Consider the following 27,298-nt stretch of genomic DNA (forward strand, 5'->3'; position numbering starts at 1 on the left):
GGCCTTAAGTTTACCGTACCGCGTACCAACTGCACTGAGCCTTACAGGTGGTAACTTTCATCAGTGGAAAATTGTGGCGTTGGAAATCACTAGCCGCATTTGGGCTCCCATCATATCGATCATGACAACTGAAGTAGCCGCATCAAGCACATCATAGCACCGGCACTGAACAGTACTTCGTGTCCTAGTCGTGTACACTACAACACGATAGTGCTTAGCATCTCCCTTGGCCGCACAAAAACGGCAACATGTATGAAAGGGAAGGTACTAAGTAGTGTGAATAGTACACTTGAGCCCTGGAAAGTTCGTTAGCTCGGTACATACAGGGGTTTTGACAAGGGAGGCGACTAGGGATAAATCCAATCAAATTACGCATACGAGGCCCGCACAGGAAGAACAGGGACAACAAAGCTACCGTAAATCAATCAATTTCACATACTAAAACCAGGGATTCTCAAATACCACAATTGTAACCGTAACCTCAGCCAAATCAATAGTCGGTATACCCGCCTTTTGCCTTAATAACCGCCTCAAGCCTTCTAGGCATTAAATATACTAAGCAAAGTAAGTAGTCCTCTAATACAACCTCCCAAGCCTTCTCGATAGCCAATTTAAAGCTATTCCCAATCAGTCTAATTAGGTATTCACACTCAATCCATCTCTTCATAAAGGCCCAAACGTTCTCAATAGAATTAAAATCAAGGGAGTAGGGCGGCCAATCGACAATAGTAGCGCCAACAAAAGCATCCTTTATAAATACCTTCGTTAACTTCGAACTATAAGCTAGTGCATTGTCTTACATAACGACAAAAAACGAATTCTCTTACCAAAATTACCGCAGAAAAGGGAAGACATACTTCTAGTAAATATCGCTAGTAATCGTACCCCAATCCTTATAATTCCAAAAGAGGAATGTACCCTTTTTTTTACCTATAAAGTAAATCTAAAATATCCATCCCCGAACTCTAATTTTAATTTTAACGAAGTCGCTAACCTTCTCATCCTTAAAAAGGGTAACGAAATAACAGCTTTAAGTAACGCTATTTACCTACGTCTCATTAAACTAAATCCAAATCTCCTATTCCAATAGGGTAAAGCCGGCGTACCATAAAGCAAATTTAAAGTGGAAACGACAGGTCTTATCGCTTAGAGGAAGATAAATTAGTTATTCAATGCAACGGACACCCTAAATCTCTATTGCAGCTTAAATAGCCTCGCAACCGTAGCTATTAAATTTAAATATATACTTCCCCAATTTTACCTACAATAAGAATCTTTTCGATTTTATAGGGGTATTTATATACTAAAAGAGAATATTAACAACGGCCGGCGGAATGGTAAGGGGTCTACCCCCCGAATTGTAATAAGGGATAGCCTTAACGAGATAAGTATATTGAACTTATTTAATAGTAAAATTGAGGGCGGCAGCAATCTCTTTATAATCCATCTTAGTATACGTCCGAAGCGCCTTATAAATAATATACTCCTTGTATATAGTTAGTACCGACTTTCGTTATTGAAGGGACGGTTGAAATATAAAAAATAACTCGGCGGGGTTAACCGACAATAAGAAGGAGGTATTAGCACTAGGTAAGGGTAACAATAAAGGGTCTTACCTACCGCCGTTATTATTATTATTATTATTATAAACGTTGCGGACTTATTAGGGTTAAAGCGGGGTAGGACCTTCGAATCCAAATAAGGATAACCGTAACCGAAGTACTAATAATAATAATTAATAATAATTAACGTATAGTATTAATCTAAAAGGCAAATATACTAACTAAGCGCGCTAATAATAGCGGGGGGGCGTAGTGGGGTAAAAGGGAGGAGCTCTAAGCGCTACTAACTACGTAAATTCCCTTCCTTAATAGTACACTTACTACAATTATAATCTATATCGCCCGCGTAAACGAAGCTCTCCTTGTCGTCGGTAATAGGATCGCCATCATCTTCTTAGTATTAAACTTCCTTTTTTTAAAGCGGTTGAGGATTAACGATTTATAAGAATTAATAAGGTACTAGGATTAAAAATAATTAATAAGATAGATAAAAGAGTAGGTATAAGAGGGTAAAAATATAAATTTAAAAGAGTATAGGTAAGAGAGGGTTGTATATATAAAAATAGATTTAAAAAAGAGGGTTGTATGTGACTAACTAGTTAATTACTAATTAATTACTAGTATTTACCTATATACAGACTAGAGGGTAGTATGTGCGCGAAGCAAACATACACTTTAAGGTTTCAAATTTCGGTCGATTCCAGTCGAAATCCAGCATTTGCACTACTTTTTGAATCTATTTAGGTAATCTGTGTAATTCTAATTAGAATCGTGATTTTTAGAAAAATCGTTTATTTATTAGCTATTTTAGCGAGTAATCCTAAAATTTAATTAGTTAAAATCGTTGGGGTGCCCTATAAATACGCTATAACTTTACTATTTATAGAAGGTAGTAAAATAGTAGTTTGGGTGATTCTAGTAATTCTAAGCCAGTATAAAGGGGATTTGTGTGTGTGCGCTGCTGTAAGCGCTATCAAGCGATTCTCACCTTAAGATTAAGTGATTTTAACCAATTAGAATGCGTAGATAGATTGGTCCTGCCGTGCATTTACCCCTATTACCCCCTTGTAAGAAAATATGGGGTTTGAACCACGCTAACAAACTTTCCAGGGCTATAATGTAGAACTCAAGATCCGAGCTTTTGCCGTGCACGCAGTCTGGCGGTTTTCCTGGCTCCAGGGCGAATTCTAACAGACGTAACTGCCCCTGAATCCGTGGGCAAGAACTGGAACATCCGGGCAGCTCACCGAGACGTTGCGAGATTCCAATCTCAGCTGAGTGCCGAGAGATGATCGGCGATCCCACCCTCCCGGTGGAGCCAAATGTTAATTTGCGCCAGGAGCCGGTATATACGCAGTACATATGTAGTGTAGTGTTCACAGCACTACATGACACTACACTAGATACCCCAGGATGGCCTGTCGGATGCTAGCCGATTTCGATTTGACGAAACCCAACTGCGGCATGCCAAACCCATCTCCCAAAGTGCCGACTCACCGTTCGGTTACATATGTAACTAACTACCAGCCTACCTATTACATTCTTGCACCTATGTTGTGCCGACAAAGCTTCGCAGGACCGCGCCTCGGGAGGATCACTGCATGGGGAAAACACCTGGCCGTTGATACATAGTTCACCAGCCTCGCCACGTGCTAGTTCACGTTTTAACGAGGGTCGGAACGATAATGGAATGAATCTCGTCTGATCTGCAGATCCTTACATCGAATCCAACACCGTCTCCTCCCATTCATACATAAACCGAGCGTCACGGCGCCAGGTACATAGGCAACTACACTACACTACACATAACGGCGGACCGCACTATATGGGACTAAAGAGTTCTAGACCACCATCGAACATGCAGCATACCGCATCTGAGGTTTCTTGGTGGATCCTAGTAAGCGGCTCAGGCGGACCCGGTTCCAGGAGCCCGTCTTGCCAGGCAAGCACGACGCCATGCGTAACAACGAAGGTACTTTTAATATTCTCCAACACCAGGCCACTCTGCTTCAAATTGCCGGGAAGTGTCCTTGGCCTCGCTTGGTCCCGTTCTCCGCGACAGTCTGGCACCCAAGGCCGTCAGAGAAGGCGGCTCCGGCCCGGTTTAATGCCCCTTTCCCGGCCCCCAAATTGCTATTTCTTTCTCCTCCACCTCGTTTCCTTTATGTATTATATTGGTCCGCGGTGTTATCAACTGGAACCAGCCCGGAAATCCGCCGTCACGCCGTATCTCCGATCAGCCTTCACTTTATATTGGCGTCCCAGTCTCCTCATCTGTTTCTTGTCTTACCTCCCGCGGCTATGAATTCTCATGCTCCGTCAAGAACCCCGGATGAGAAGGAAGGATCAGGCTACACTACAATTTGCTATGGAGACGAGCAAACAACACCACTCTTCATCCTTCATACCCGTGTCCCAGACTACATATCCAATATCATTCTTTGTGTCACGACTTACAAGCAGGCAAACAGCCAAAACGATTCTACCTTCAAACGGACCTTGTAACGGACTCAACAGGGCTCATCCGCTCCGGCACCAGATCCTTATCCTGAAGAGGTATTTACATTTGGAGGTATCAACCTCGGTCCACTCCCCCATCCTGCAAGTTCCAGGGTTACAAGTGCCCTCCACTAGTACCGAGCCTAATACCGACTCTTGACTCGCATACTGACAGGGAAACCAGCGGGCCTTTGCACTTTCGTGAACTTGGTTTTTACAAACATCCAAGTCCTCTTCGGTTCCGCGGTTGGTCAGGAGCCGGCTGAGCAACAGCAGCATTGACTCATCCCAGCCGTCTCCTGGGACCGATCGAGATGCATATACACTACCCGTGCCTCGCTATAGGGGATATTCTTCCCCCAAATGTTCTCGAACCAGGCCCTTTCAATGCTTACTCCCGTCTGCACTGCACCACAGTTGGTGCGTGAATATGTAGCAGGTACCCGACGATCCTGGCGCCTAGCCAGGTCTAGGCTCGTCTGGAACCCACCAACCATTCTGCGCTGTAGTACGAGCGGTTGTACCGAATGGTAGCTGTGCTCCTCTCACCCGCCTCATCCCTCTTTCCTCTTCCCTTCAGATACATCTTATACGAAACCCCAGGCTCCCGTCGCGATACTCGCCTTCTTACCTTCATCTATGAACCTTTCACCCCCCCCCCCCCCCCCCTTCCCTCTCCGTTATCCTCATTCACTTACAGCTGACAGTTTATCTACTGTACTTAGTTCAATCTGCTCCTGAGCTCATGTATCCAACACCAGATTCCGTCCTTTTATTTTCTTTCCATCTTCCTAAACTTTTCCCACCTGCTTGTTGCTTCTACGACCCCCTACAGTCATTTTCTCATCAACATTGTGCCAACAATCTTGGCTCACCCTGGAAAGCGTCACTACCACATATGCTCATTTGGCGACCAACTGCTAGTTCGACAGCAACCATTCGAACAGAGCACTCGCCTACCGTTAATGCTCAAGTCTAGTAGGTGGAAAGGACTGCAGACCGGACGCAACGACATCTACTTCAGACTTAACCCACATGCGCGGAATGAGGAGCCAACCACGTTACCTCTCTACTTAACCAATCACGCTACACACCGCCAAATATCCATCCCCCCAGAAGAGAAAAAAAAAAGAGGAACAAAGTTTACATCAGCCGGCACACACGAATCAGGCTTTGGTACGAGTTTCTAAAGCTTCGAATTGCAGTAGAGGTTAGCCAACTCTGCGGCAACACCTAGTCGGGAATTGAGCAGCTCTTTGCCTTCGTCGACGAGCATGCAACGGCACGAGATCGACATCGAAACAATCAGCTACGAATAAAAAAAAAATCGACGCCAGCCGACCCTGCCGCCCCGAATGCGTAATTCCTTCCAATCCGTGCTTTTACCGATCTCGTCGCTCGCTATCCCCTCTTCGATCTACAATCAAAATCGTCGCTTCGTCGACGGTTACTCTCTATTGCACAAACGGCCTCTGGTGGTTCGCGCCAGGCCCGTATAACCGTTGGCGCTTTTCTGGCCGATTCTCTTCTGATCCACCCATTCCCATGCCCTCGGAGGCCTGTATATGGCCGCCGCCTTGGAAACCCGCCGATCCGCCTGCTAGTTGGTTGTTCACCTGGTTATTCATCATTTGATAGGGTGGCGGCGGCGGTCTTTGTGTGCCCCCCGGCGTCAGAACCATCCCTCCCGGCCCGTTCCCTCCGGCATTCATGTATCCCCCACCGTCCATGTTGGGGGACGTCTGGTTCATCTGCCCTGGGGAATGCCATGAGGACGTGGTGGCAGGCGAAGGTATCGGCGTCTGTTCAAACTTGACCTGTGCGCTGCTGCCCATCGAAGAGTTTGCCATCGCCGCCGCCGCCGCCATCATGTTGGCCTGCGCTTGTTGGTTGTTGCTGTAAGCTTGTTGGTTCTGGCCCGGCGGTCCTGGGGCACCGACTGTCTGTCCTGTATCATCCGCGTTAAGGCCGCCTTGGAGCGGGTCTTTGAGCATGTATGCCAGATGCTTCCTCAAAACGCGGATCATGCTGTCTTTCGTAAAGGGTTTTGCCAACACATCATTCATACCTTGGAGGAAGGAACGTTAGAACATCGAAAGAAGCAGGCGGGGTGAACTGGGATGGGCCCAACTTACCATACTGAAAGTAGGTCTGGATATCTTCTTGTCGAATATTCGACGTCATAGCAATGATGGGTACTCTTGCCGTCACCATCCTGATCATCGCCGTCGCCGATACGCCATCCAGGTTGGGCATAATAATGTCCATGAAAATGAGGTCGAAGCCCTCATTATTCTCCGGATTGTTGATCTTTTCGACAGCTTCCAGCCCGTCCTTCTGCTACAATGTTAGCGACGGCTGCCTTCGGGTAATTCGAATTCCCAAGGCGAGACACCTAGAACTTACAGCAATATCTACCGAGCATTCGAGTACATGTAGGAATTTGGCACCGATCCTTGCGCATGTCTTGTCATCCTCGACGAGTAGGATACGTGGCCGCTTGTGGCTCCACATGGAGGTGCCTTGATCTTTTGGGGGAGGCGTGATCTGGGCAGAGTCTGCCATCGCATTCGGATTACTCAAGGGACGAGTATAAGGGATGTTGTTGATGTGGTCGGAATGGAATGGATCGATGCCTGTTGTCTGCCCTACCGGATAGACCATGTGTCTAGGGTCGTTGAGGGGGTCATGCAACATGTGCATGGGGCCAGGGCCGCTCTGGGTGAACATGACTGACGAGGTCGCCGATTCCGATGGAGACCCATTTTGATGGTAGGCGACCGATAACCGTTCGAGTTCCCGGTCGGCCTGGGAGTCGGGGGAAACGCCATTGAGTATCTCGCGCGCTCGTCTAAGTTCGGCTGCCGGCTCATCAGCACCGTCTGGTAGTAGCCCAAGGGATCCTGCGTGGAAGGTCGGACCTGAATGACTTGAGTGGCTAGAATGCGCCGAGTGTCTGCTATTCCGTCGACGGTCCTCGATGTTGCTGAGGTGGGTGATCAACTCGTTGGAGACTTGACTCTGGGCCCTGACCATCTTCTGCAAGCTGATGACCTCGTTGACGAGCACTTTGTTCGTCTGCGCCAGCTCGAAATACTGTTCTTGCAACGCCTGGATCTGGTGTTGGGTCGCAGTAAGCGATTCGCTTAGGACGACAATCTGCTGCGACGCGCCAAAGGTATCCTCAGCTTGCGCTGGCTTACGCGGGGCGGGCGCTTTTCTGCGGATATTATCTAGGTTATCTTTCCTATCTGCACGAAACTCGGGATGTCGAAATTCCCATGCCTGGATACGGTCAGTTGAAGGAATCCCCTTTGCAGGACCGATGACTTGGACCACCCACATCTCTTCCGTATGGCGCTTCGCCACTTTCTTCATTGTGCCTCACTTTGTGAAAATCGTATTTGTTCAACTGCCGCACGAAGCTTGCGAAATTGCTGTGCTTGAAGTGTTTGGGTAAGATGGTTTTGGTGAATTTTTCATTCTGTTGATGAGCATGTCAGCAGAAGCAGGGGGGAAGTGTCTTCCCCAAGTGGAATGCCGTTCAGCGCATACCTCTAGAACAACGAAACTGTCACCGTCGGCGCTCCATCGTACTACGGAATTATACGTGGGGTCTTCGAGCATCCTACAAGCTGGTCAGAACGCACTTTTCGCAATTTACAGGCGTGGACTTGGCGCCTCAAGATGGCTTCGGGGGATTTAGGCTTCGTACTTATATAGCTTGCGCACCTAGGTGAGACAAAGTACGGGTTAGCACCCATCTTAGAACTAGCGGTCGCTGGCAGACAGAGAGAGAGGAGAGTGGAAAGGGGAAGGTTTGGAAGAGGAGCTCACAAAGTCGCTGGAGTTATTACCAGCCTGCACAGAGGCCGAGTCACCCTCGGGAGGCGGCATGATTGTTGTGGTTCAGCGTGGGTCGGGACACGAGGTCTAGACAAGCGAATGCCCAAGCAGTCCGATCCGATAACAGCGGCCGATAAGAACTGCGACCGAGAATCAAGAACAGTCCAATTTAGTAGGCACGAGTTTCTCCCAAGCAAGAGCACAGTTTGATGGACTGGTCACGCTCTGCTCCTCTTCTCATCTCCACACGACGTGATGCGGTCTCCTGGTCCGAGCCAACAGTTGTTTCCACTTTTCCCAAGGTCACGTAGCATATGCTCTGGGTCGAGCGTTCAGGTGGTCGAACCGCGGCTGCTTCGCGACGTAATGCACCCAGGCGGCGGGGGACTCAAACGGTTCACGCAGCGGATGAAACAGAAGGCGGTACAGTAGTCGAAAGAGCTATGGCAGACGGCCAAGCCAGGCGTGCTGGAGATGCGATATGGGGGACGGTTGTTGAAGCTCAGCGCGAGAGAACGACCAGACAGGCGATGGGCGTACGGACCATCTCAGGCTGTGACCGGTGTCGCTGGAGGATTCGGGGCTCGACGTCTCAGAGAAGGTCCAGAGGGTTGAACGAGTCGAAAACGGTCGAGACTGTGGTCGAGTTCAGGGTACCGTCTTAAGGCAGAGGATCAGGGACAAGGGACCTTGACCGGCGGATGGACACGGTGCTGGTGGAAAAAAAAAATAAAAAAAAAATGAAAAATGATGGAGGTGCGTTCTTCCGTGGACCCAGTCGATGTTTAGGAATTGGGGGACAGTTATTAGGGGCGAGTGCTTTTTGGCGCCTTGAACCTGTGTTGTCTGGTAGGTATGTACCTAGTTTTGCGAGTTGCGTGCCCCCTCGGTGGATTGGAGGTGACCGAAGCTGGCGCGGACGGGACTGGGGAGTACATATGACTGTCAGGACTGGCAAGCTACGGTATGATTGATCAAGTTCCGGAAAGCAGGCGAAAAACTTGCAGTAGCCAGCGAGAGCGGCAACATCAATTGCCTTGGTGAGCCTAGCAAACCTTGTTCGCTTGGTAGAGGTACGCCAGTACACAGTCTCGACAGTACGCCAGAGACGGTAGGATCGCTGCCGTGGAAACTTGAGACTCGCGAGGTGGAAGAACCGGGGCTGGGTTGTGGTAAGAATGGAACCTCGATGCGGCGCCGGTGGACATAAAGTTCGGACCCCTACCTTTTACTAGTGCTGAAGTGGACGCAAAGTTTGAAACCTACCAGGCGAGGAGGACATCTTGTCTTCCATGTCGGGCAAGTACTATAGTATCTATTTCAAGTTGTACACGCTGCGGAGAAAGTCCCGTGCCAAAACGGAGCTATCTTGACGAATCAGACGACCAAGACGATCGGCCGGGACGTCATCCAAACTCCAATCTTTACCGTTTTGTTTGTCTGGTACCTTCGGTTACGTCCCTTACCAAAGCCAACCGCAAGCGTCAATACATTGGACAACGCCAAAGATACAACCACCTATAAATACATCACAATACATGACATCGGTGGCATGTGAGGAGCCAGAACGGGAGTAAGTTACGTATTTAGGTACTTACGTACAGTCATGTGCGGTTGCGTAAGGCTTGGCTTGACCACGCTGGTATAAGCTTGGGGGCCTTCATGACCGCTTTACCATCTCTCCGACCTGTACATATGGAAAAGAAAACAGAATGCCATTGGACCTGTATATCGGGCTGCACCGCTGGAAGATGAGTAATTCGCTTCGAACACATGCTGTTGATCTCGTTTTAACATCAAATTGTGCTTTTGGCGATAATAGTCCTATTTGCTTCCTTGGTTCACGGGCCCGACAAGATACATGCAGGCAAGCCGGCAAGCAAGGCGAGCCAGCGAGGCCAGACATGCCAGAACACCAACTGCGTAACTGACCCTTACCGACGTCGATCCCACAACAACCTGGTGGCGCGACGATTGAGGAGGGAAGTCTTTCAACAGAAGTCCAACCAGCTATCGTCCGCTCATCAGTACACATAGCCAACCATGACTGAGCTTGGGTGACCCGCAAGCTGCTGGGCTGAAGATCAGGGACAGCTCCCTCACCGTCCTTCATAGAATGGCAATATTTCGAATTTCGGATGGCAAAACTGGTTGTAAAGTCTTCAGTACTGTTATAGCAGAGGAGGCTCCATTGTAGGAGAAGTGTGAGCGGGGTTCGGCCCGTTGATCTTGGAAGGTCCGTGAACATGAGAGACCCGACGTCTGCTGGCGAAATAGCCCCGCAGTCCCCGGAGCAAGACGTTAAAAAAAAAAAAAAAAAAAAAAAAAAAAAAAAAAAAAAAAAAAAAAAAAAAAAAAAAAAAGTGGCAACTTGGTTGAGTTTCCTAATAGTGTCCCAACACTGCAATGCACCCTGTGAGCAAGGCGCAGTAAGTCTTGTGCAAGTATCTCCATCGTGAAACGGCGCCACGTGCACCGTCATGCACAGTATCAAGTCTTGCCAGTTTTTGAATTCGGTCCCAACTTTGCCTTCAGGTTCTTTATAAAGCGAGCATACTGTGTACGTAGCTGGGAGAGAGAGAGAGAGAGAGAGAGAGACGAAATCAGAAGTCTGAAGCTGGACGTCGGCTACGCAGTAGTGTAAATACAGTAGGCCAGCAGTGAAGCAATTCACGTACAGCTGTAGTTATTCCCACGCTCTCGAGCTGTACCTCAATCCACTTGTGATTTGGTGCGCAAGCCACGACCTGTTTGGTATCGATCAACATCGAGTGCAACATTCACTTGGATAGGGCAGCTTGGCTCAAGCGACTGTGCGCAATCCTAAGCGGCCTGTGTGGAACCCGTCTGACCAATAGCAGAGTCATTTTCGCCGCCTGAAGGATTTAGGGTTAGGCGTTAGTATAGTACATAAGGTAGGTAAGACGACAAGGTCAGTTCTGGAGAATGTAGGGGGCTGGCAGGAGGCTCCCGCGTGACGATATATCCTCTTACGTTCGAAAGTATATCTATCAAGACGTCTCGGGAATGTAGTTGGGTGATGGTATTCATCAAACTCGACACCGACAGTACGCGCGCGAGAAAGGTGCCAAGCTTCAGGGTCTTGGCTATCAGAGCCAGTGACTGTAGTGTACGTCCATGGCTCACAGGCCGTTTATGGAGTAGTACACTACCCAGTCGTTTTGTGTACGTGAGGTCAAGAGGCAGCATTCAGGAAAACGGATCCTGGCTACCGTGAAACCCACTACCTCCGGGTATACTGCAAAGCATCGGGACTTCCTGTGCCGCGCCCACCCAAGTATATATGTGTATGTGTGGGCATGACAGTGTTTGTCTTGGTCCTCAAAGAGCGTAAATACTGACGATAGTTTGGCTCGAGATATTGTACTCCATGTCCGTACAACCGAGAAAAGAGAACAATCATAGGTATCTTGCCATGGAATCTACCTTTGCCCGTCCCTCAACAAACCCCAGTCTATCTGATCCAGGCCATCAAAGAGACTCGCAATTCCGCCGTTGCGGTTCCGTTTCACGCTGGGGCCTGGCCGATCGGCAACAGCTCGGGCGCCAACTGCGGACCGGAAATTGGGCACGGAATGCAGGTGTAGCTAGGGCCAGCTGGCTGCCGAGCACAGACAGTCCGCATCCAGAATTGATACTGGGATCCGGAGCATTTCGTCAGCCTCCGCGCCCTCCAGATTCTTATAACTGGCCATATCCGCGACTCCTATTTCTATTGTTCACCCGCTACCCTGTCTTGGCCCTGGTGTCCTTTTTATCTTTCTGCTTTTACGTCAAGGATACTCCTCCCCGGTTCCTATCCTAAGCTCTCTGTCACCAGTCATTCATTGTGCAACCCGAGAGTGTCAGAACGGGTCTCCCACGTTGTTGCGGCAGTCCGATGATGATGATGATGAGGAGGAGATATGTAACCTGTCACGGATAAAGATGACTCGAGGATTTCTCTTCAGACTACAGGGGCGATTGTCCAGGCCTGAATCTGTACGTCATAAAATTTACAATTCTCAAGCAGCCGGGTAGTCTGTTAGTTTGATTCTTCAGCCATAGCTTGAAACCTCTTTGAACCTACAAGATGAGAAACTAGCCTTCATCTGAAACTATGATCAGAATAGCAAAGGTAGAAAGTACTGTAGAAACATTTTACACTTTTCTGTATCTGTTTGTACGGCTTTTAAAGATATAGTGGTAGTCGTGGCATGGCTGGAAGAGCCCAGCGCACTGGCCACTGGGCAATGGGGGTGGCGGACACAGGGCACCAATTAAGCAAGCTGAGTATCGAATCTTGAACTTGACATGGATGGTAAACAACTCCGTCCCGTCTCGTTCTCTTCCCTTCCATCACGCTGTTGGCCTGGACATTGGATCGAACTGATCCCTTGCCTACCAACAACCAATTCCTCACTTCCCGCTTCTTTCGGCGCAGCCTCCCTGATAGACTGATGCCAAACCTTTCACTTTTGGGGGGAAAGCAAAAGGCCCAAAGTCTGATAATCAGTTTGACACCAGCTCTCCGATCTATCCATTCAGTTGCAACCGACATAGCTTCGCGGCAGCCACGAGAAGGCACCACCGATCATCTCGCACCTCGCGCTCGACCCTTCGACGTCCGCCAGGCACTCACTCTCTTACCAAGTTCCCGCCGGATCCTCCACTGAGGCCGTTTACCAAGACCACTGGCAGATTGGTGCGGTTGCGTTGCACAGCTCCTGCCTGCATCTTCCATGTGTCCGTGTTAAGCTGCCCTGCCATTGCGTTGAGCTAGGCGCCAGTCAGTCCTCCCTCACCAGGGACCACTGACCATCATCTCCAGACCTGCAATCTCTTTGTAAAGTCCCACCTGCAATTGCTCGCCAAACAAACACTGCAGCGTCACTTCTCCGCGAAAGACGGCACTCCGCATCGTGCATGGCCATTTCCGATTCGAGGATCATGTCGTCGCCGTCGAAGAAACAGCATGAGATAGAGGTCGTGGCCGATAGGGTGCTCAAGAGGGTCGAAATCAGTAGGGTATGTCGTCGTCCAACTTCTTCCGCTCTTCCATCCTTGCTTTCCACCGCATTACAAGCTCCAAGCAGGCTAGTTGGTAACCGTTTTTGCCCGTCAGATGGTCAGAAGACTTCAGAACCGCCTTGCCCTAGCTCAGTTCAAGACAAAACATGGCCTCGAAGACCTTACCCTCGACAGTATCGAGCCCAGATTCGAAAAGGAGCTGCGTCGAAGCAGGCTCCTCGATGGTGATATCTTGTCCGACTCCTCCTCCAGCGCTTCCGATCTTCCATACCCTACGCGAGCCCTGATGAGCTCACCACTTAAGGCTCCCGTCTTCTCTGATGCCATCGGATCCAGCAACGGTAGCTCGGGTCATCGCAAGCGCTCGTATCTGGCATCCTTCGAGTACGACCCAAACATGTCGAGTCCGAGCAAGAGGTTCCGCCAGTCACCCACCGCTCACCGTTCTTTCACGTATGGCAGCCACTCATCGTGGAAAGACCACCACGACTTGACTCAGTCATCGCCCATGAAACCCCAGCGACAACGGCATTTTACTACCTCAACAGGCCCCAACGTGGCCTTGTTTGATACCTCGAGACAAATGACCAATGTTCTGGCCTCGCCTGGCTACGGTGCCAATCCCTCGGACGATGAAGACGACCCCCCCGTACACTTGTTTGCACGCTCTCACGTGCGGGTATCGCCGCCAAGGACGCCGCCGATGCGCACTCGCAATGTTCTCGGCGCAAGAAAGAAGGAAAACAAACCGCCCTTGCCCACCATTCGAAGGCCTCTGGGGACGAATACGTCGATGGGAGGCCAGCAAACCCAAGAAAAGACAAACGAGGAGGGTGCGGATTTGCTTTTATATCTGGCAGCCTCGCCATCTCCTGCCCGTCCGACCAAGAGACGATTCGACAGTAACAATCATGTTACCCACAACCACCACTTCCTGATGGAGCCGCCATCAACCCCACCACCCAAGCACTTGGGCCTTCTGAGCAGCAACAGGTTGGCGTTGCCCTCGTCCATGATGACCACACCTGGGGGCGGAAATCCGTTCCCCAATACTCCTGGCCTTGGCTTCGACTTTTCTGATTTCGTTCACATGACGCCTAGTCCGGCGCAGAAGCCTTGGAAGACGCCGCTTAGTGTTTCACGGAGGCATCTCACGTTTGATGAACAGTCTTGATGTTTACGATTTTTTTATTTTTTTTTATTTGGTCTTCTCTTGGTTTGTCTTTTTCTCAGGTCCAATACCCCCCCCCCCCCCCCCCTTTTTTTTTTTTTCTTTTCTATTCACGAAAAATACCATTACGTCACATGTTGGGTCATCTACCCTCGTAGTCGCATAGTCCGTCCTCCTTTGTCGGTTCGCTACGATACCTGTTGGGCGCGCCAGCGAGTGCTTCCCTTTCTCGACTTTTCTTCTTTTTTTTTTTTTGGTATCTCTTACACTATTATTATTGAGATCTGAAAAACTTGCAGGTCCTGGTCTGAGTTTTGCCTGGAGCTTCGGAGTTTTGTATCGTTTTCATGGCCTAGACTCTTCATAGTCCTCTTCACCAGTCCTTTCTCACCTCCGGTCAGTGGTCGTAAGGAACCCCAAAGGGCCGCAAAGCTGGAAGGCGACGTCGATTGACACAGGCTGGGTAAGGGCCGATGAAGAGGACAAAGGGGATTCGTAACCCTAGCGGATGCTTCATTATGACCGACCAAGAAAAAAAAAGGGGGCAAAATTGTATGGAGTTCTTTGTCTACACTATTGGTGTTGGGTACCTTTTTACCATACCTGTTTTCTTGCTTTTCTTCTTCTGCTGGCTTGTTCGCCAGTGGTGTCGAATTTGGGTTTTCGGACTGAAAATCATGGTTGAAAGGGGCGACGAAATTATGAGGTACGAAAGCGCTGCGAAATTGAAAGTCAAAATACCGAGTCTTCTTTTCAGGGTGTGCGGTGTCGGAATAATCGCAAAGGGCACACAATTTCACCGCGGCGTCATTGAACGTGTGACGAACATATTGGGCACACGAAACAAGTAGGGGTACGGTTTTGTAGAGCTAAAATCAGAATACTGGCCCACTTTAAACAAGAATTGTTGATTGAGTCTCTCCCATCACGTCTGCTTCTATACACCAGCAGGTTTGACCTGCCTCGTTTGTATTCCCTTTCCGTCAATACACCCCTCGTTTAAGTGTACATGGAAGAGAAAAATTTTTTTTTAAATAGATAAATAAATTTAGGGACAAGGCGTGAAAGTTAATATTGAGGCGCAGCCATCATGCATCTATCCATGCAGATTTGGTGAATGATTGGCAGTCAAGTCGATAGGCTAGAACTAGGAGAAAAGAGAAAACCCTATAGCGCCTGTGAGGTGGGTTGGTGGTTATATATAGCTGATCCTCACGACAGTTGGACTATAAGGCCTTGGGGTCAGCATCTATATCTTAAGATGAAGGCCGAGGGTCTATCAATCCAGCGCATGCCGCCTAGGTTACTATACAGTTCCGCTGTCAATCAGACATCTCAAAGACGCTGGCCACCCCTCCCTCCTCCCCCCCCGCCCTGCACATGTACTAAGTCTAAACATCCCTTATCCACTTAGCAGGTATCAATGAAAAGAGAAAGGATAGACGGCGAGAGGCAAAACAAGAGAGATGCCAGGATATTCACACAATCAACAAGAAAGACCGCCGTGAAACCTAACAAACAGCAGCCAACAGGATATACGTATATTAAGTCATAGTGGTGTGTCACTCAAACAAGTCCTTGTCATGCATTGCTGTTACTATTCCATAACCATGACGCCGTGATGTCTCCCATACCCAAACTCCTCTTTATCTACCAAGGCCATTCCATGGACTTTCCGTAGGTTCTGACGTTTCTTCTCTCATCTTTTTCCTTCGACTAACATCAAACCCAGTGATTCGGTGATTGGAGTAAGTACGTTGTCATGACCATGATCAGATAGCAGCCCCCCTCATCATTAGGAGATCCCTTTTGCTGCTACCACCACTACTCTTCTGCTTCCCTTTTCCCTTCCCAATAATGTCATGGTCATGGTCATAGCCATGGCCATGATGACCGCCGCCCTTGCCATCACCTTCACCACCACTCGAAGAGCCTAAGGGCCCGGCCCGCTTCGCCCTCCACTGATCGCGCATTTGACGGATTCGATCTTCGCGCTCCATCTGCTCCACACAATCGGCAAGGCGCTGGCGCACTTTGTCATTTTCTGCAAACTTCTTGGCCTCGATTCGCATCCGGACAACGAATCGGACGGCCGTAAGTGCCATCTTGAGGAGTTTTCCAGGGCGCGGCCTTGGTTGCTGTTTCTTCGAACTCGCAGGGGGTGTGAGGAGGCCGTGTTGCTGTTGGGTCTTTTTGATGGAAGAGAGTTGACCGAGGGCCTTGCGGGAAGAGGGGTTGTTGTTGGCTCCTAGTTCGGCGCGAATCCGGTTGATGATTGCTAGATCTGCCTTGTTGCTGTGTTAAGGGGTGGGAAGGGGGGTGGTGAGGTTAGTTTGATGTTTCATGCATCGAACAGGACAGGAGGGGAGGGGAGGGGAGGGAGGAAAAGTGACATACCAAGCATCGCGGATTTGGACCTCCAACGTCAGATACCTCTTGGCAAACGCTGCATCCTTTCTCAACCTTGCTTCGCGATCCCAGCATGCCTTCATCCACTCCATTTGCATAACCAGTCCCCTGATCTCCTTCTCGTGCCTCCTTTCCGCCGCCTCCGCCGCGCGGATGATGGCTTCCGTATCCGTGTCAAACGTCCCATCAGCAATTTTAGCCTTGGGGGTATATACCAGTGCCTTTGGGTCGTGACCCTTAGCCTTTGCGATCTCCTTAACAGCTTCGTTGACCACCACTTTAGCTTCCCTGACAGCCCTTTCCTTTTCGTATGTGAGTGTCTTGACGTCTCGATGTAGCTTCTCTGCGCTAGCCCTGTATGCAGCTCGCTCGCTTCTCGCCCGCTCGAGCTTTTTGCGCAAGGCAACCTCTATAGCCATCATCTCCTCTAGTGCCTCACGGTACTCCCTTACCTCGCGATCAAGCTTATCAGCAGCGAGCTGTGACTCCTTCAGCATGTTGTGCAGGTCGCGACGCTCGCCGAGAGACATGGAGACATCGCTTGAGAGGCTATTGTCGAGATCAGCTGGGTGGTGTTTGCCGAGCTTGTTAGCCCGCCGCTTTTGGTCCTCGAGGGAAGCCGCCACGAGGCCATCGCGTTCACTCTTGTACTTCTCGCTCCGCTGCTTGTACTTTTTGAGGGCCTGTTCATGTGCCCGTTGGGCCTCTTCAGCGGCAATTTGCGCCTCATCAAGAAGCTGCTCCAGTTCCATCTTCTCATCTTCGAGGTCTTCATATTGTCTTTGAAGTTCGTCCGCTGAGGTACTGACCTTGCGCTCGGCTTCGCGGAGAGCTGTCTTCAAGTCGTAAATAGACTGATGTGCTGTGGTCAATTGCTGCCGAAGTTCCGAGATCTCATTCTTTTGGGCGGAGTCGCCGCCATGGGAGGACAAAGGAGACACTGCAAGTTTGCTGATTGTCGCTTCATGGACTCTGCGCTCCAGATCAGCGATTTGTCGCTTGAGCAACTTGATCGTCTCCTTTTGGGCGGCCTCGCGTTGAAGAAGCTCAATCTCCTTCTTCCTTGCAGCAGTGAGGTCGCGTTGCAGGAGGGAGATTTCATGATTGCCTTCAGCTCCGCCAAGATTAGGGAACAGAGAAGAAGTGGCCTGCTGTGTCTCGAATTCTGCAATGCGGCGCTCGAGTTCGCGAATAGTTCGACGAGCTGTCACCAGCTCTCCCGGCGCAGACGATGACGAATCGCGAACCTTGGCTTGGAGCTGAAGAATTTCCTGGTTGAGGCGCTCTTCTTCAGCAGACGCCTTCTCAATCTCTTCTTCGAGCGATTTCTGCATCGAGCGCTGTCGCTCAAGCAGGGACCGATTTTCTTCTCTTAACCTACGGATTTCATTATCCAGCCTTGTCTTCGCAGAGCGCAAATTAAGCTTCTCCTGGTCAAGCTGGAATGTGTCCTGATCAGGACCTTGGTCCCTATGCTGTTGAAGCTCCGCCTCTAATTCGTCACGCTCTGCCGTGGCGTGGGATAGGTTTATCCTCAGTGAACGCGCCTCGGCATCAAGATTGTTGTACCGTTCTTGTAGCATTTTCTGCTCTTTCATGATGCGGGCTAGATTCTCGTTGGCATCCGCCAGCTGGATTCTTAGACTCGCTTGACTTTCATTGTACGTCGGAGCATTGGAATTCGAGGTATTCATCGAAGCTCTGGCAGCACTCGATGTGGCCTGGGCAGAGGCAAGTTTCTGTTTCAGATCCATGCATTCTTCTTGTAGTTTTTCGAGGTCCTGGCCAGCTCTCTCAGACTCCTCATCCAGAGCAGCTTGCAGAACCTCTACTTCATCCTCCAACGCCGCAATCTTGTCCGTTTGCGCTTGATAATCCAGCTGGGTCTGGCGATGTTGGTCTTGCACTTGGCGCATTTCCTTTCGGAGGTCCTCGAGCATTGCTTGACGAGATTGAAGGTTCTGTTGCAGTTCTTGGATTTGCCGGCTCAGAAGTGCCTCTTCTCTCTTGTGCCGCTCATTTTCCAGCTGAAGAGCGTGCTGTAGCCTTGCCTCCTTGTTGGACAGGTTCCCTTCCGTCTGCCGCAGCTGATCAAGTGACACTTGGAGGCCAGAAGCCCGCTCCTGGGCCCTGTTCAACTCCGCTTCGAGTTTTCGACGCTCAGCTTCCCACTTCTCACTGTCGTTATCGTACAGATTATCCTTTTCGCGGCACTCGGCCTGGAGATCCGAGATTTCATTGTTCAGTCGCTTCATCTCCTCGGCGTATTGAGCCCGAAGATTCTGTTCGACACTGAGGGCATGGTTGTTTAGACGGTCCATCTCGTCTTTGTACTGTGCCCGGATGTTCTGTTCGATATTCAGCGCATTCTGCCGTTCGCGTTCCATATTCAGTTCGAGCGCTGAGACTGCAGTCTGCAATCCGGACATTTCGCGTCGCAAAGAGGCGGACTCATTTGCCATGGCATCGTGACGCTCCTGCAAAAGTTGCTTTTCGCTGGAAAGCTGATCGAGTTGCGCCTGCCCTCGTTCCAGCCTAGCTGCCATGGATGCGCGGGTTTGCTCGAGTGACTGCCGCTCCTGCTGCACTTGGCGAAGGGTCGACTTGAGGTTCTCAACCTGGGCGGATTGCGCATCGCGCTGTTGTGCTACCGTCACGCATTCTTGCCGAGCAGTCTCCAGTTCGCTTTGTAGGCGGGCAACCTTTTCCTCAACCTGCCGCGAAAGGCCCTTGGTAATGACCGACTTGTTCGCCATCTCATTCTGCAGCTCTTGCAGGTCCGCCTCCGCCCTGTCCTTCTGTGAAATGGCCTCCTCCGCCTTGTCCTTCATGTCGTCCAGCTGCTGCTCGAGACGCCTCACATCGTGCTGAAGATCCTCGATGGTTTCCTGGGCTTCCCGTAGCACGTCGCTAGAGGCTGCCTTGTCCTCCAATTCGGCGATTCGCACCTGAGCCTCTTTTAGTTGTTCTTCAAACTCAGCGGCCTTCTCCCTCAACTCCTCTGCCTCTTCCTCAATGTGCTCCTGTAGCTCCTCAAGTTTTTCGTTCTCGCCCTGGCCCTGCTCGAGCAGTTGCTGAAGGCGCCGTATCTCGGCTTCCTTCTCCTCCACCAACTGGCGCAAGCGGTCCAGTTCGGCACGCTGGTTCCCATCTGAAAATTTCTTGGCCGCCTTCTCTTGCATTTCCATCATCTGGGCTCGATACTTTTCGAGGTCCTTCTCCGCCGTGCTAAGGGTCTTTTTGTAACGCTGCAGTTCTCGCTGCATGGTAACCTTGTCAACCTTGAGCTCCGTATTCTCCTTGAGCGCAGCCTCGCTGAAGCCAGGTCCTGCCTTCCGAAGCGCCTCTTCTAGGAAGTGAATCTTGAGCTTCAACCCAAAGTTTTCCTTTTCAATCTTGTTGACCACGTTCTCTTGCTCACGCAGTGACAGTTGGTTGCCGTCGTCGAGAGGACCCTTGGTGCCACCTCGCCGCCTTATGGTGATGGGTGTCGTCACTTCTGTACTGGAAACGGTCGCATCGTTGGGTAAAGGTGTATGGGAGCTGTAAACCGAGGTGTTGAGCTTGGGCAACGGCGTGATATCCTCGTCGATCCTCTCCAGAAAATTCGGTGTCGTCCGGCCGTTCTCCTTGCCGGGCAGGCGCCTTGCACTGTTTCTCGTGGCTGATTTGAGGAGGGGTGTGAATTCTGGACCGCCCACGTTGGTGTTGCCGTTGGCTTGGACATTGCGCCGGTTCGTGAAGGGAGCGCGGGTACCCCGTGGTGTCGACAGGCTCGGTCGGTTGCCATTCCGGAGTTGCTGGGCAATGTTTGCATCTTTGGAGGGCGAGTGGAAGGAGAGCTCTTGGGACAAGTCGAAGTCGGGTTGGCGGTCGAGAAAAGTCGCGTCACCGACGGCGGTGCGCGGCGTACCCAGGCCCTCGACGCCCGGCTGGACCATTATGGCGGCAGGCCCTAGGTAGCAATGTCGTGTTCACTGCTGGGTATGTATTCCTCATAGATTGTCTGATTGTCGTCGTTGTGGCGGTGGTCGTAGTGATGATGGTCGAGGTGCTGTGGTGGTTCTTTGTTATTTGGCTGCTGCTTGTCACAACTCAGCTATCAAAAGCAGCCGGACGGGCTCTCACTGGTGAATGGAAGACAAGATGCAAGCAGGGTGTTGAAAGAAAGAAATTAAAAAAGAAAAAAAAAAAAAAAAGATTCAAAAAGATAGAAGAACCGATGGGGGTTGAAAAAAACACAACTTGGGGACATGGTATGGCATGGTATTGGCGGGTGGTAGATTTACCAACACTTCACGTTCAGGTGCGGTACAGCGCTCCCTGTAGTGTAGGTAGTGAAAGCGCGTTGCGACAGTGGGCCCTGCGCGGCCAGCGCAGCTTTTGTTTACTTGCACAATATTGACCAATGAGACAACGCACGGGCAGCGCAACCACTAGGTACTACATAAGTAGGTAGCTAGGGAGGGGCTAAATAAATATCTACATCTTCACGTATAACTAGAGGTAGGTAAGCATAGGTACCTTCGAATGCTTTCTCATAGTGGGCATTTTTTACTTCCGTGGTATTGTACGTGTCAGACAACCCAACCTGCCTCGCTCGCCGCATGGCCGTTGTTGCTCCTACCTACGGTTTCCACTGGCGAAGCAAACCTGTACCTTACGGTGGGAAGGTCCTCGAGACACAGTTAACCGGACTGACAATTCCGCGGCGGTCAGTTCGAGACAAGACACCGACCGTTGCTGTAAACACGGTCCAACAGAAGGAAGAGACGAACTGCCTGTGAAGGGGCGCACACCTCATCAACAAAACAAACACACCCCTGCTGAAGAAAACAAGGAGAGAATAACAAAAGAACAGAAACCAAGCCAACCCTCTCTCCCGGAGTCCGGAAAAGAGAACGGAACACTTGCTACGTATACACACCACCATCCTGACCATGTCCTCCCACCTGCCACCCTCCGCGCCCGTGATTTTTTCCCCCTCCGTTGCCCGCGCCGCCGCCTCCGCCGCCAAGGACTGGTCCTACGTCGACTCCTGGCTTCATGCCAAATATACCCCGCTACATCTCAAAGTGCCATCCTTCGAGCGAAACCCCGAAACGCTGAAGGCACTCCTCGCCCTAGCCACCGCCAACGAAGCTGCCGACGATCCGCGCCAGCAGATCGCTGACCTGGAATCTGCCACTCAGGTGAAGCTGAACACCAGCAACGCCACGTCTCTGGGACGAACCGCTGCCCAAGCCCAAGGCGACATCACCCCCTCCTTTCCCTCTCCCTCAGCGTCACTGACTTACCAAGAAGCAAAACAATCCATCTTCTCCTTGCTCTCCGCCTCCCTTACACCTGCCGGCCAAGAATCCCTAACCTCCCTCTCTTACCTGTCCCAAACCCTCTCCCTCCCAGTCACCCAAGGCGACCCCATCCACCTCGCATCCTCTTTCCTCTCCCTATCCGCCGAGCTCAACAATCTCGAACAGGCCCGACAGCGCCTGGATCTGCTTAGCTCGCACATCACCTGCGCCACAGCCTCCATCGAGAAGCTACTCGTTCGGCTCCGTAGGCACCTCGGCTGCAGCCCAGCTGCGGGATTGGCCAAGGAAAACCTGGAAGTGCAGCGACGGATCAGAATGTTAGCGGGACAGACATTACCGCAGTTGAAGGAGAAGATGGCGAACTTGGCGGATGCTGTTGTTGGGGGTCATGGTGGTGGTGGTGGTGGTGGCGAGGAGGAGGGAAGAGGCATGGTGACGGTTGAGCAGGTACGGAGGGAGCAGGAGGCTTATTTGGAGTTATTGAGACGAAAGCACGAATTGGATGTGAAGGTCCGGGCGTTTCAAGGGTTGCCGCCTGATATAGAGCAAGCGAGACGGGCCGTGGAGCTGCTGAGGGAGGGGTTGAGGTCATTGACGAGCAGGAGGGATGAGGAATTTGAGGGATTGGTCGAAGGGGGATTATCGCCGCATAGAGAGACCGGCACTAAGGGGATGACGGGAAACTCGCGACAGTAACTGCGGGAGAATGGCATGGTCTTTGGCTTATTCGTTTAGTTCTATTGTGTATCGACAACGCTCTTCACCCTCCATAATGCAATATGCCCGTGAACCTGTCTCAAACATTCGTACTACCCCTTTCTTGTTCTTGCCTCTCAGACTGACCAGAGCCCATCTTCTCTTCTGTAAATCACGTCAGGCTCACTTTCGTAATCTTTCCAATTCGTTGTTTCCATGTCCGCATCGTCGTCGGGGGGTACCATTACATTACACGCAAGCATGGTGTCTGCTCTTGTCAGCTGTTATCAAATGCATTGAAATGGCTGAGCGCCAGAGACAAACTCGACGAAAGGACGCATGCATGCCGAAGCCACAAAGACCAAGACGCGTGTGAAACCAAACAGATCAGAACATCAAATTTAAAGGCATTCACTGCTGGGCTCGCTTGCCTCGACCTGCCACTGCCCCTCCGAGTCTCCCAAAAGGCCTTCCAAGCGTTCGGGTTTTTGCTGGAGGCGCCGCCGCGGGCAGATCCTTGGCCGGAACAGGAGGCGCTCGCCCTCCTGTCCCTTCCCTCCCAGTGCCCTTGGCATCCATTGCAGTCTCGCCTCCTCCTATCTTAAGATCACTCAACGCTGATGACGCGTCGTCTTCATCTCCTCGTTGAAGGCGCCTGGCACGTTCCTGGACTGATCGGAACTTCTCTAGCAATTCATTCCAGCGGATGATGCTGTCGTCTCTCCCCTTGAGTCGATTGGGGCGGTCAAAGGTGGACGCACTTGGCGTAGTAGCAGTGCTGCGGGTCAACAACATGTGAGCATCGATTCCTGAAGTGCTTTTACGGTTTGGGGACGCTAAGGGTGGTGAAGAAGGGGAGCCGGCAAACGCCTCGGCGACTGAGCCATGTCGCGAATGAGACAAATGGGCGCCTCCTCCGCTAACACCATTCCCTGTGGCAGAGTTGACATACGGTCTAGGCGCAATGTGAAGATAGCCGATAGAGCTGACGCTGTTGAGGCGGTTTTTTAGGGCCGCAAAGGCCGAGGATTGCGGCAAAAGCATCAGAAGCCCGTAGAGACACTTATACAAGTGTGGGTACTTTTCCGGCTCGAGTAGTTGCAAACGAAGATCTGGTCACTGTTAGCCAGCTGCCAATACGTGTAAGGGTGGGTTCTGGAAGGTAAGGTACAAGTGAAAACCGGCGACTCCAGTAGTTGAACCAGCTTGTCGATCTGGATGAGCATATTGACCGTCATCTCGAGCTCGGCACTGTCGAATAGTTTAGCAGCGTATGTATACTCGAGGATCTAGGGGAATACACACAATATCTGTAAGAGATTATAAGCCTGTTCGTAGGCCTGCGCCAGCAGGCAGAGCGAGAAAGTTGCTACTGCATTGTAACACCATGATCGGAAAAGCGCTACAAAGAATGTTTGGCCATCCTACAAGTTGTGTGAGTACCTTGCCTTTAAAAACAGCGCTCATAGTGCCATACCTTAGTTTCAAGGTTCCTGAGTCGCTTTCGCAACTCCGCTAATTCAGGCGCAGTAATGAGGTTGTTGTTAAGGTTTTGCACCATTATGCTCGCGAACTCGACGTCTTCCTCCTTTTCAATGCAATCAGCCAATGTTCTGTAGATCCGCTCGGCGCTGAGGCTTGTGCAAAGTTGACGGATTATTAGGTTGCCTCTCGTCTCGAGAAGCTTCCTGTCGGTCGAAAATAACTGCAGTAGGTTAACCATGAAGTTGGAGAAATAATCGTCCTCACTGTTTCTCGAAATTTGCGAGAGAAGCTGCAAGTCCTTGGTAACGACTGCTTCCGCAGGATCGGACAGGGTCTTGAGCAAGGCTGGAAAAGTCCCATCGTTGAAAGCCAACACTTTTCTGGGTGCTTTTCGGTGCAGCATGATCAACCATGTCAAGGCAGCAACACGGGTCGCCTCGTGATCGTTCAGGAACAACAGTGTCAGCGAGTTTACGGCAGCAACATAGTCAAGGTCAGCTTGAGGTATTGCCTGAGGTGTTGCCTGAGATGCGACTGCGGGAGTAGGGGCGCGTTCGTTTGGCCTTCCCTGAGCTGGTGTCGGACTGCGGAGGTCGAGGTCTCGTGAACTAGACAAAGACGCCCGATTGCTCGCGTTTCCGTTCAGCTGCTCACTAGGAGCCGGCGGGGCGGATACGAGATCTGCTTCGTCAGAAAGAGAAACCACATAGTCCATCAGCGAGTTATTGACTCTGGCGGCGGCTTGGCGAATAGACTCAACACCGCTAGCCATAGCCGGCAGTAAATGCGCCAGTATCTTGGGTGTAAATGGCAATACTTCTTCCGGGCAGATATCGAGGAATTCGACGATCCAGCGTAGCGATTCTAGAAGTCCGTCCTCTTCTGGAACATCTATCAGATTCTTCTGGCGATTGGTCCGAGGGTGAGAGGTAGACATACCTAGGGGCGAATCGAGAGTGGCGGTTAGTATCTCCAGGATGGCCTTGTAGTTGATTTGCACGTCCTGTCCGGGGACCCAGTCATCTTCGCTGCTCACATCGTCGTCCTCCTCGTTTGCCGTTATGGAGTCGACCTCGTCCCCATCCTCAAGGGAGCGGCCACCGCGGCTACCGATGGAGTCCTTTCTGCTTCGCCTTGCTGCATCTCTAGACCTCTTGCTCTCGGTTATCCCCTTCTTGACTTGAGCGATGCGTTTGATTTCAGCCAGGAACTTGTCCAGGCAAGCCTGGGTAGCAACATGAACGTCTCGGTTGGAGTCACTCAGAAAACGCAAAAGTCCACCGAGGAATTCTGGCAGGTAGGTGACGAGCTCAAGGTCAGGGATCGAGTCGAGCAGAGTAATCCAGCCAACCAAGAAGGTTCTGCTAAAGGGGTTCAGGGCGAAGATGCGCTCTCGCAGCAGGGGGATGAATCGTTTCAAGGAAAATGCAGTGGGCAAGTCCAACTGTTCGTCATTGACGTTCTTATCGTCTCCGTCGAACTCCTGAGGCTGCTCCAGCACCGAAACATAGGTCGCGGCCGATTCGGAAACGATATCTTTGACTAGGCGATCTAAAAGTTCGGCACCATTTTTGACAGAGAGTTCAGAGTCGGCGCCCAACTAGGCGCCGTGGTAAACATGTGAGTAACATGGCGTGGCAGAATAGACGAATGGAATGTGACTTACTTTGCAGAGGGCATCGAAAATATAATTGAAGTAGACCAGGATTTCACCCTTGGCCACCTTGGCTATGTTGTACATAGCCTCACAGGCATAATATCTTACCCGAGCATCCTGGTCCGTGAAGCAAGCTAGAACGGGAGGAACAATGACCTCGAGGTACTTGGGAAGCTCCTGCTTGGAAGAGTGAGTAAGGGAAAGGGACAATTTGTCATCAAGACGGGGAAAGACGTTAACATACTGGGCCGAGTGCTATTGCGGCGGCAGCCAGGCCTATCAAGCCACCGTTGCGTGCATGAGGCTGATGAACAGCATATGCGTAGTCATTGCAAAGCTGGTCGAGGATGGCTTCGATTTTGGCGTAGTCCTTGGCGGCAATCAGCTCACGAATGGTACGCTCTAGGCTGGAAGAGCGAGCTTGTGTAAGTCTAGGATCTCGACCGATGAAGGGCATCCACGAAAAGGTCAATGCCGTGAGAAGACTGGCCTGCGGATCCGGGAGCCAAGGCCATATCAATCCACGGATTGGCAAAGTGGAGGAAAGCGGTGATGAAGAAGGGGAGGGGAAAAAAAAAAAAAAAAGACATACTCGAGTGCCCCGATCTTGCGCTTGTCATATAGCTTGTCATTGAGAAAGCGCTGAATGTTCAGGTCCATGGCTCAGGTCTTGTCGGGCGTGCTCTTGTTGATCAATCTTGTAGGCCTGGAGAACCAAGCACATGCTACTATGGCACCGCTCCAAGCCCGTTAGCGACCGAGACGGGACAGGAGAGGACGCTTACGTTGACTGTGTGCGTCGGTGGTTGACGGAAAACAATGGTCAGGGAAGGCCGAGGGGGTTTTAAACAGCGTACCTCTAGTAAGTGGCTATATGTCATAGATAGGCGCTGTCGTGCTAGTCCAACCTGTCACCAACTCGGTCCGACATACGATCTATGCTTCTGGCTCTGTCGTATGTATCGTGTACGCCCTCGACCGCCTAGCACGCGAAGCTGGATGAGGCTGAATGGTGTTGCGGCGCCGGATGGAGCCTTGGAGCCTCTAGGTAGGTAAACTGGCAATATGAAAATGTGAAAAACAAGACGCGAAGTGGTTATTCTGATGCAGATCCAATGCACGGTTATAAGGTGATGTGAATGCGGCGATCTGCAAACGCTTTCCCAAACTCTGGCCTCGATGGGACATGGGATGCGGGATGTCGATGATTGAGAGGTTCGTCAGGCTGCTTGGTGGTGGTGACTGAAGCGCAGCCTGAACAGCTTGTCCTGCCTGGTAGACGTATGGTGTAGCCAATTTAGTACCTGTACCTACCCGAGCTACCGAAGCGCCAGTCTTTCTTGCCGTCCAACCAACCTGTCTGCAAAGACTAGTACTAGCAGTACTACCGGCCTTCCAACGTGCTCGAAACCTAACGGGTCACATACGCCCGCTGATAAGAACTGATGAGAAAAGTGGTGGCAGTGACGTCGTCGTTTAGGCCGTACACTGGAAGCTCTTGGTCGTGCTGTTTACCTTGAGCGGGCACGTGGGTAAATGTCAATTTCAGCTATGTATTAGAAGACTAGGTAGCTTATCAGTTTGGTTCTTGTAACAGGGTAGAACTTAGTCTCTCAAAACAGGCGTT

General features: G+C 50.9%; 7 protein-coding genes across 11 annotated transcripts; 4 read left to right on the forward strand and 3 right to left on the reverse strand.

Moving 5' to 3' along the window:
- The first annotated feature begins 3,768 nt into the window (after window positions 1-3,768).
- NCU17230 (hypothetical protein) lies at window positions 3,769-4,713 on the forward strand. Its single transcript, XM_011397067.1, has 2 exons — window positions 3,769-4,118; window positions 4,246-4,713. The coding sequence occupies exons 1-2, from the start codon at window positions 3,874-3,876 to the stop codon at window positions 4,325-4,327; spliced, it is 327 nt and encodes a 108-aa protein (XP_011395369.1). The 5' UTR covers window positions 3,769-3,873; the 3' UTR covers window positions 4,328-4,713.
- A 268-nt stretch (window positions 4,714-4,981) lies between these two features.
- rrg-2 (response regulator-2) lies at window positions 4,982-8,829 on the reverse strand. The gene is made up of 7 exons (XM_954448.3): window positions 7,899-8,829; window positions 7,777-7,793; window positions 7,617-7,689; window positions 7,405-7,545; window positions 6,468-7,346; window positions 6,197-6,398; window positions 4,982-6,129 (listed from the first exon to the last, which is right to left on the reverse strand). Exons 1-7 carry the CDS (start codon window positions 7,956-7,958, stop codon window positions 5,516-5,518), a joined length of 1,986 nt encoding a protein of 661 aa, XP_959541.3. The 5' UTR covers window positions 7,959-8,829; the 3' UTR covers window positions 4,982-5,515.
- A 3,416-nt stretch (window positions 8,830-12,245) lies between these two features.
- On the forward strand, window positions 12,246-14,189 carry NCU02412. Of its 2 annotated transcripts, XM_011396870.1 has the most exons (3): window positions 12,246-12,653; window positions 12,739-12,935; window positions 13,033-14,189. In XM_011396870.1, exons 1-3 carry the CDS (start codon window positions 12,650-12,652, stop codon window positions 14,110-14,112), a joined length of 1,281 nt encoding a protein of 426 aa, XP_011395172.1. In that variant the 5' UTR covers window positions 12,246-12,649; the 3' UTR covers window positions 14,113-14,189. The 2 variants fall into 2 exon arrangements, with proteins under 2 accessions (XP_011395172.1, XP_011395173.1); XM_011396871.1 differs by having other exon boundaries at window positions 12,246-12,935.
- A 17-nt stretch (window positions 14,190-14,206) lies between these two features.
- NCU17231 (hypothetical protein) lies at window positions 14,207-15,025 on the forward strand. The gene has a single exon (XM_011397068.1). The coding sequence runs from the start codon at window positions 14,583-14,585 to the stop codon at window positions 14,958-14,960; it is 378 nt and encodes a 125-aa protein (XP_011395370.1). The 5' UTR covers window positions 14,207-14,582; the 3' UTR covers window positions 14,961-15,025.
- Window positions 15,026-15,620: 595 nt separating this feature from the next.
- On the reverse strand, window positions 15,621-20,782 carry NCU02411 (hypothetical protein). Its single transcript, XM_954446.2, has 3 exons — window positions 20,647-20,782; window positions 16,507-20,572; window positions 15,621-16,404 (listed from the first exon to the last, which is right to left on the reverse strand). Exons 2-3 carry the CDS (start codon window positions 20,457-20,459, stop codon window positions 15,882-15,884), a joined length of 4,476 nt encoding a protein of 1,491 aa, XP_959539.1. The 5' UTR covers window positions 20,460-20,572; window positions 20,647-20,782; the 3' UTR covers window positions 15,621-15,881.
- Window positions 20,783-21,042: 260 nt separating this feature from the next.
- NCU02410 lies at window positions 21,043-22,630 on the forward strand. 2 transcript variants are annotated; one of them, XM_011396869.1, is made up of 2 exons: window positions 21,043-21,088; window positions 21,238-22,630. In XM_011396869.1, the coding sequence occupies exon 2, from the start codon at window positions 21,459-21,461 to the stop codon at window positions 22,527-22,529; it is 1,071 nt and encodes a 356-aa protein (XP_011395171.1). In that variant the 5' UTR covers window positions 21,043-21,088; window positions 21,238-21,458; the 3' UTR covers window positions 22,530-22,630. The 2 variants fall into 2 exon arrangements, with proteins under 2 accessions (XP_011395171.1, XP_011395170.1); XM_011396868.1 differs by having other exon boundaries at window positions 21,043-22,630.
- NCU02409 lies at window positions 22,534-27,146 on the reverse strand. Of its 3 annotated transcripts, none has more exons than XM_011396865.1 (10): window positions 26,529-26,969; window positions 26,264-26,399; window positions 25,916-26,078; window positions 25,681-25,848; window positions 24,954-25,614; window positions 24,007-24,896; window positions 23,835-23,953; window positions 23,701-23,780; window positions 23,482-23,641; window positions 22,534-23,307 (listed from the first exon to the last, which is right to left on the reverse strand). In XM_011396865.1, exons 2-10 carry the CDS (start codon window positions 26,329-26,331, stop codon window positions 22,941-22,943), a joined length of 2,676 nt encoding a protein of 891 aa, XP_011395167.1. In that variant the 5' UTR covers window positions 26,332-26,399; window positions 26,529-26,969; the 3' UTR covers window positions 22,534-22,940. The 3 variants fall into 3 exon arrangements, with proteins under 3 accessions (XP_011395167.1, XP_011395169.1, XP_011395168.1); XM_011396867.1 differs by having other exon boundaries at window positions 22,554-23,307; window positions 25,681-25,851; window positions 26,529-27,146; XM_011396866.1 differs by having other exon boundaries at window positions 22,554-23,307; window positions 25,681-25,851; window positions 26,264-26,410; window positions 26,529-27,146.
- Window positions 27,147-27,298: the final 152 nt, after the last annotated feature.

This window comes from Neurospora crassa, linkage group VII, assembly GCF_000182925.2.
Source record: "Neurospora crassa OR74A linkage group VII, whole genome shotgun sequence".
Taxonomy (NCBI): domain Eukaryota; kingdom Fungi; phylum Ascomycota; class Sordariomycetes; order Sordariales; family Sordariaceae; genus Neurospora; species Neurospora crassa.

Excerpts from the sequence above, each read along its gene's own strand:
- NCU02411 (XM_954446.2), bottom strand. The coding sequence starts at position 20,459 with ATGGTCCAGCCGGGCGTCGAGGGCCTGGGTACGCCGCGCACCGCCGTC. Across the intron at positions 16,405-16,506 it reads GTCCAAATCCGCGATGCTTG|CAACAAGGCAGATCTAGCAA; the intron begins GTATGTCACTTT and ends CCCTTAACACAG.
- NCU02410 (XM_011396868.1), top strand. The coding sequence starts at position 21,459 with ATGTCCTCCCACCTGCCACCCTCCGCGCCCGTGATTTTTTCCCCCTCC.
- NCU17231 (XM_011397068.1), top strand. The coding sequence starts at position 14,583 with ATGAAGAGGACAAAGGGGATTCGTAACCCTAGCGGATGCTTCATTATG.
- NCU17230 (XM_011397067.1), top strand. The coding sequence starts at position 3,874 with ATGCTCCGTCAAGAACCCCGGATGAGAAGGAAGGATCAGGCTACACTA. Across the intron at positions 4,119-4,245 it reads CAGATCCTTATCCTGAAGAG|CGGGCCTTTGCACTTTCGTG; the intron begins GTATTTACATTT and ends CAGGGAAACCAG.
- NCU02409 (XM_011396867.1), bottom strand. The coding sequence starts at position 26,331 with ATGGACCTGAACATTCAGCGCTTTCTCAATGACAAGCTATATGACAAG. Across the intron at positions 24,897-24,953 it reads CACTCTCGATTCGCCCCTAG|AAGAGGACGGACTTCTAGAA; the intron begins GTATGTCTACCT and ends TAGATGTTCCAG. Across the intron at positions 23,642-23,700 it reads GGAGTCGCCGGTTTTCACTT|ATCTTCGTTTGCAACTACTC; the intron begins GTACCTTACCTT and ends AACAGTGACCAG.
- rrg-2 (XM_954448.3), bottom strand. The coding sequence starts at position 7,958 with ATGCCGCCTCCCGAGGGTGACTCGGCCTCTGTGCAGGCTGGTAATAAC. Across the intron at positions 7,546-7,616 it reads ACAGTTTCGTTGTTCTAGAG|AATGAAAAATTCACCAAAAC; the intron begins GTATGCGCTGAA and ends GCTCATCAACAG. Across the intron at positions 6,130-6,196 it reads CCAGACCTACTTTCAGTATG|GTATGAATGATGTGTTGGCA; the intron begins GTAAGTTGGGCC and ends CCTTCCTCCAAG.
- NCU02412 (XM_011396870.1), top strand. Across the intron at positions 12,936-13,032 it reads AGAGGGTCGAAATCAGTAGG|ATGGTCAGAAGACTTCAGAA; the intron begins GTATGTCGTCGT and ends TTTGCCCGTCAG.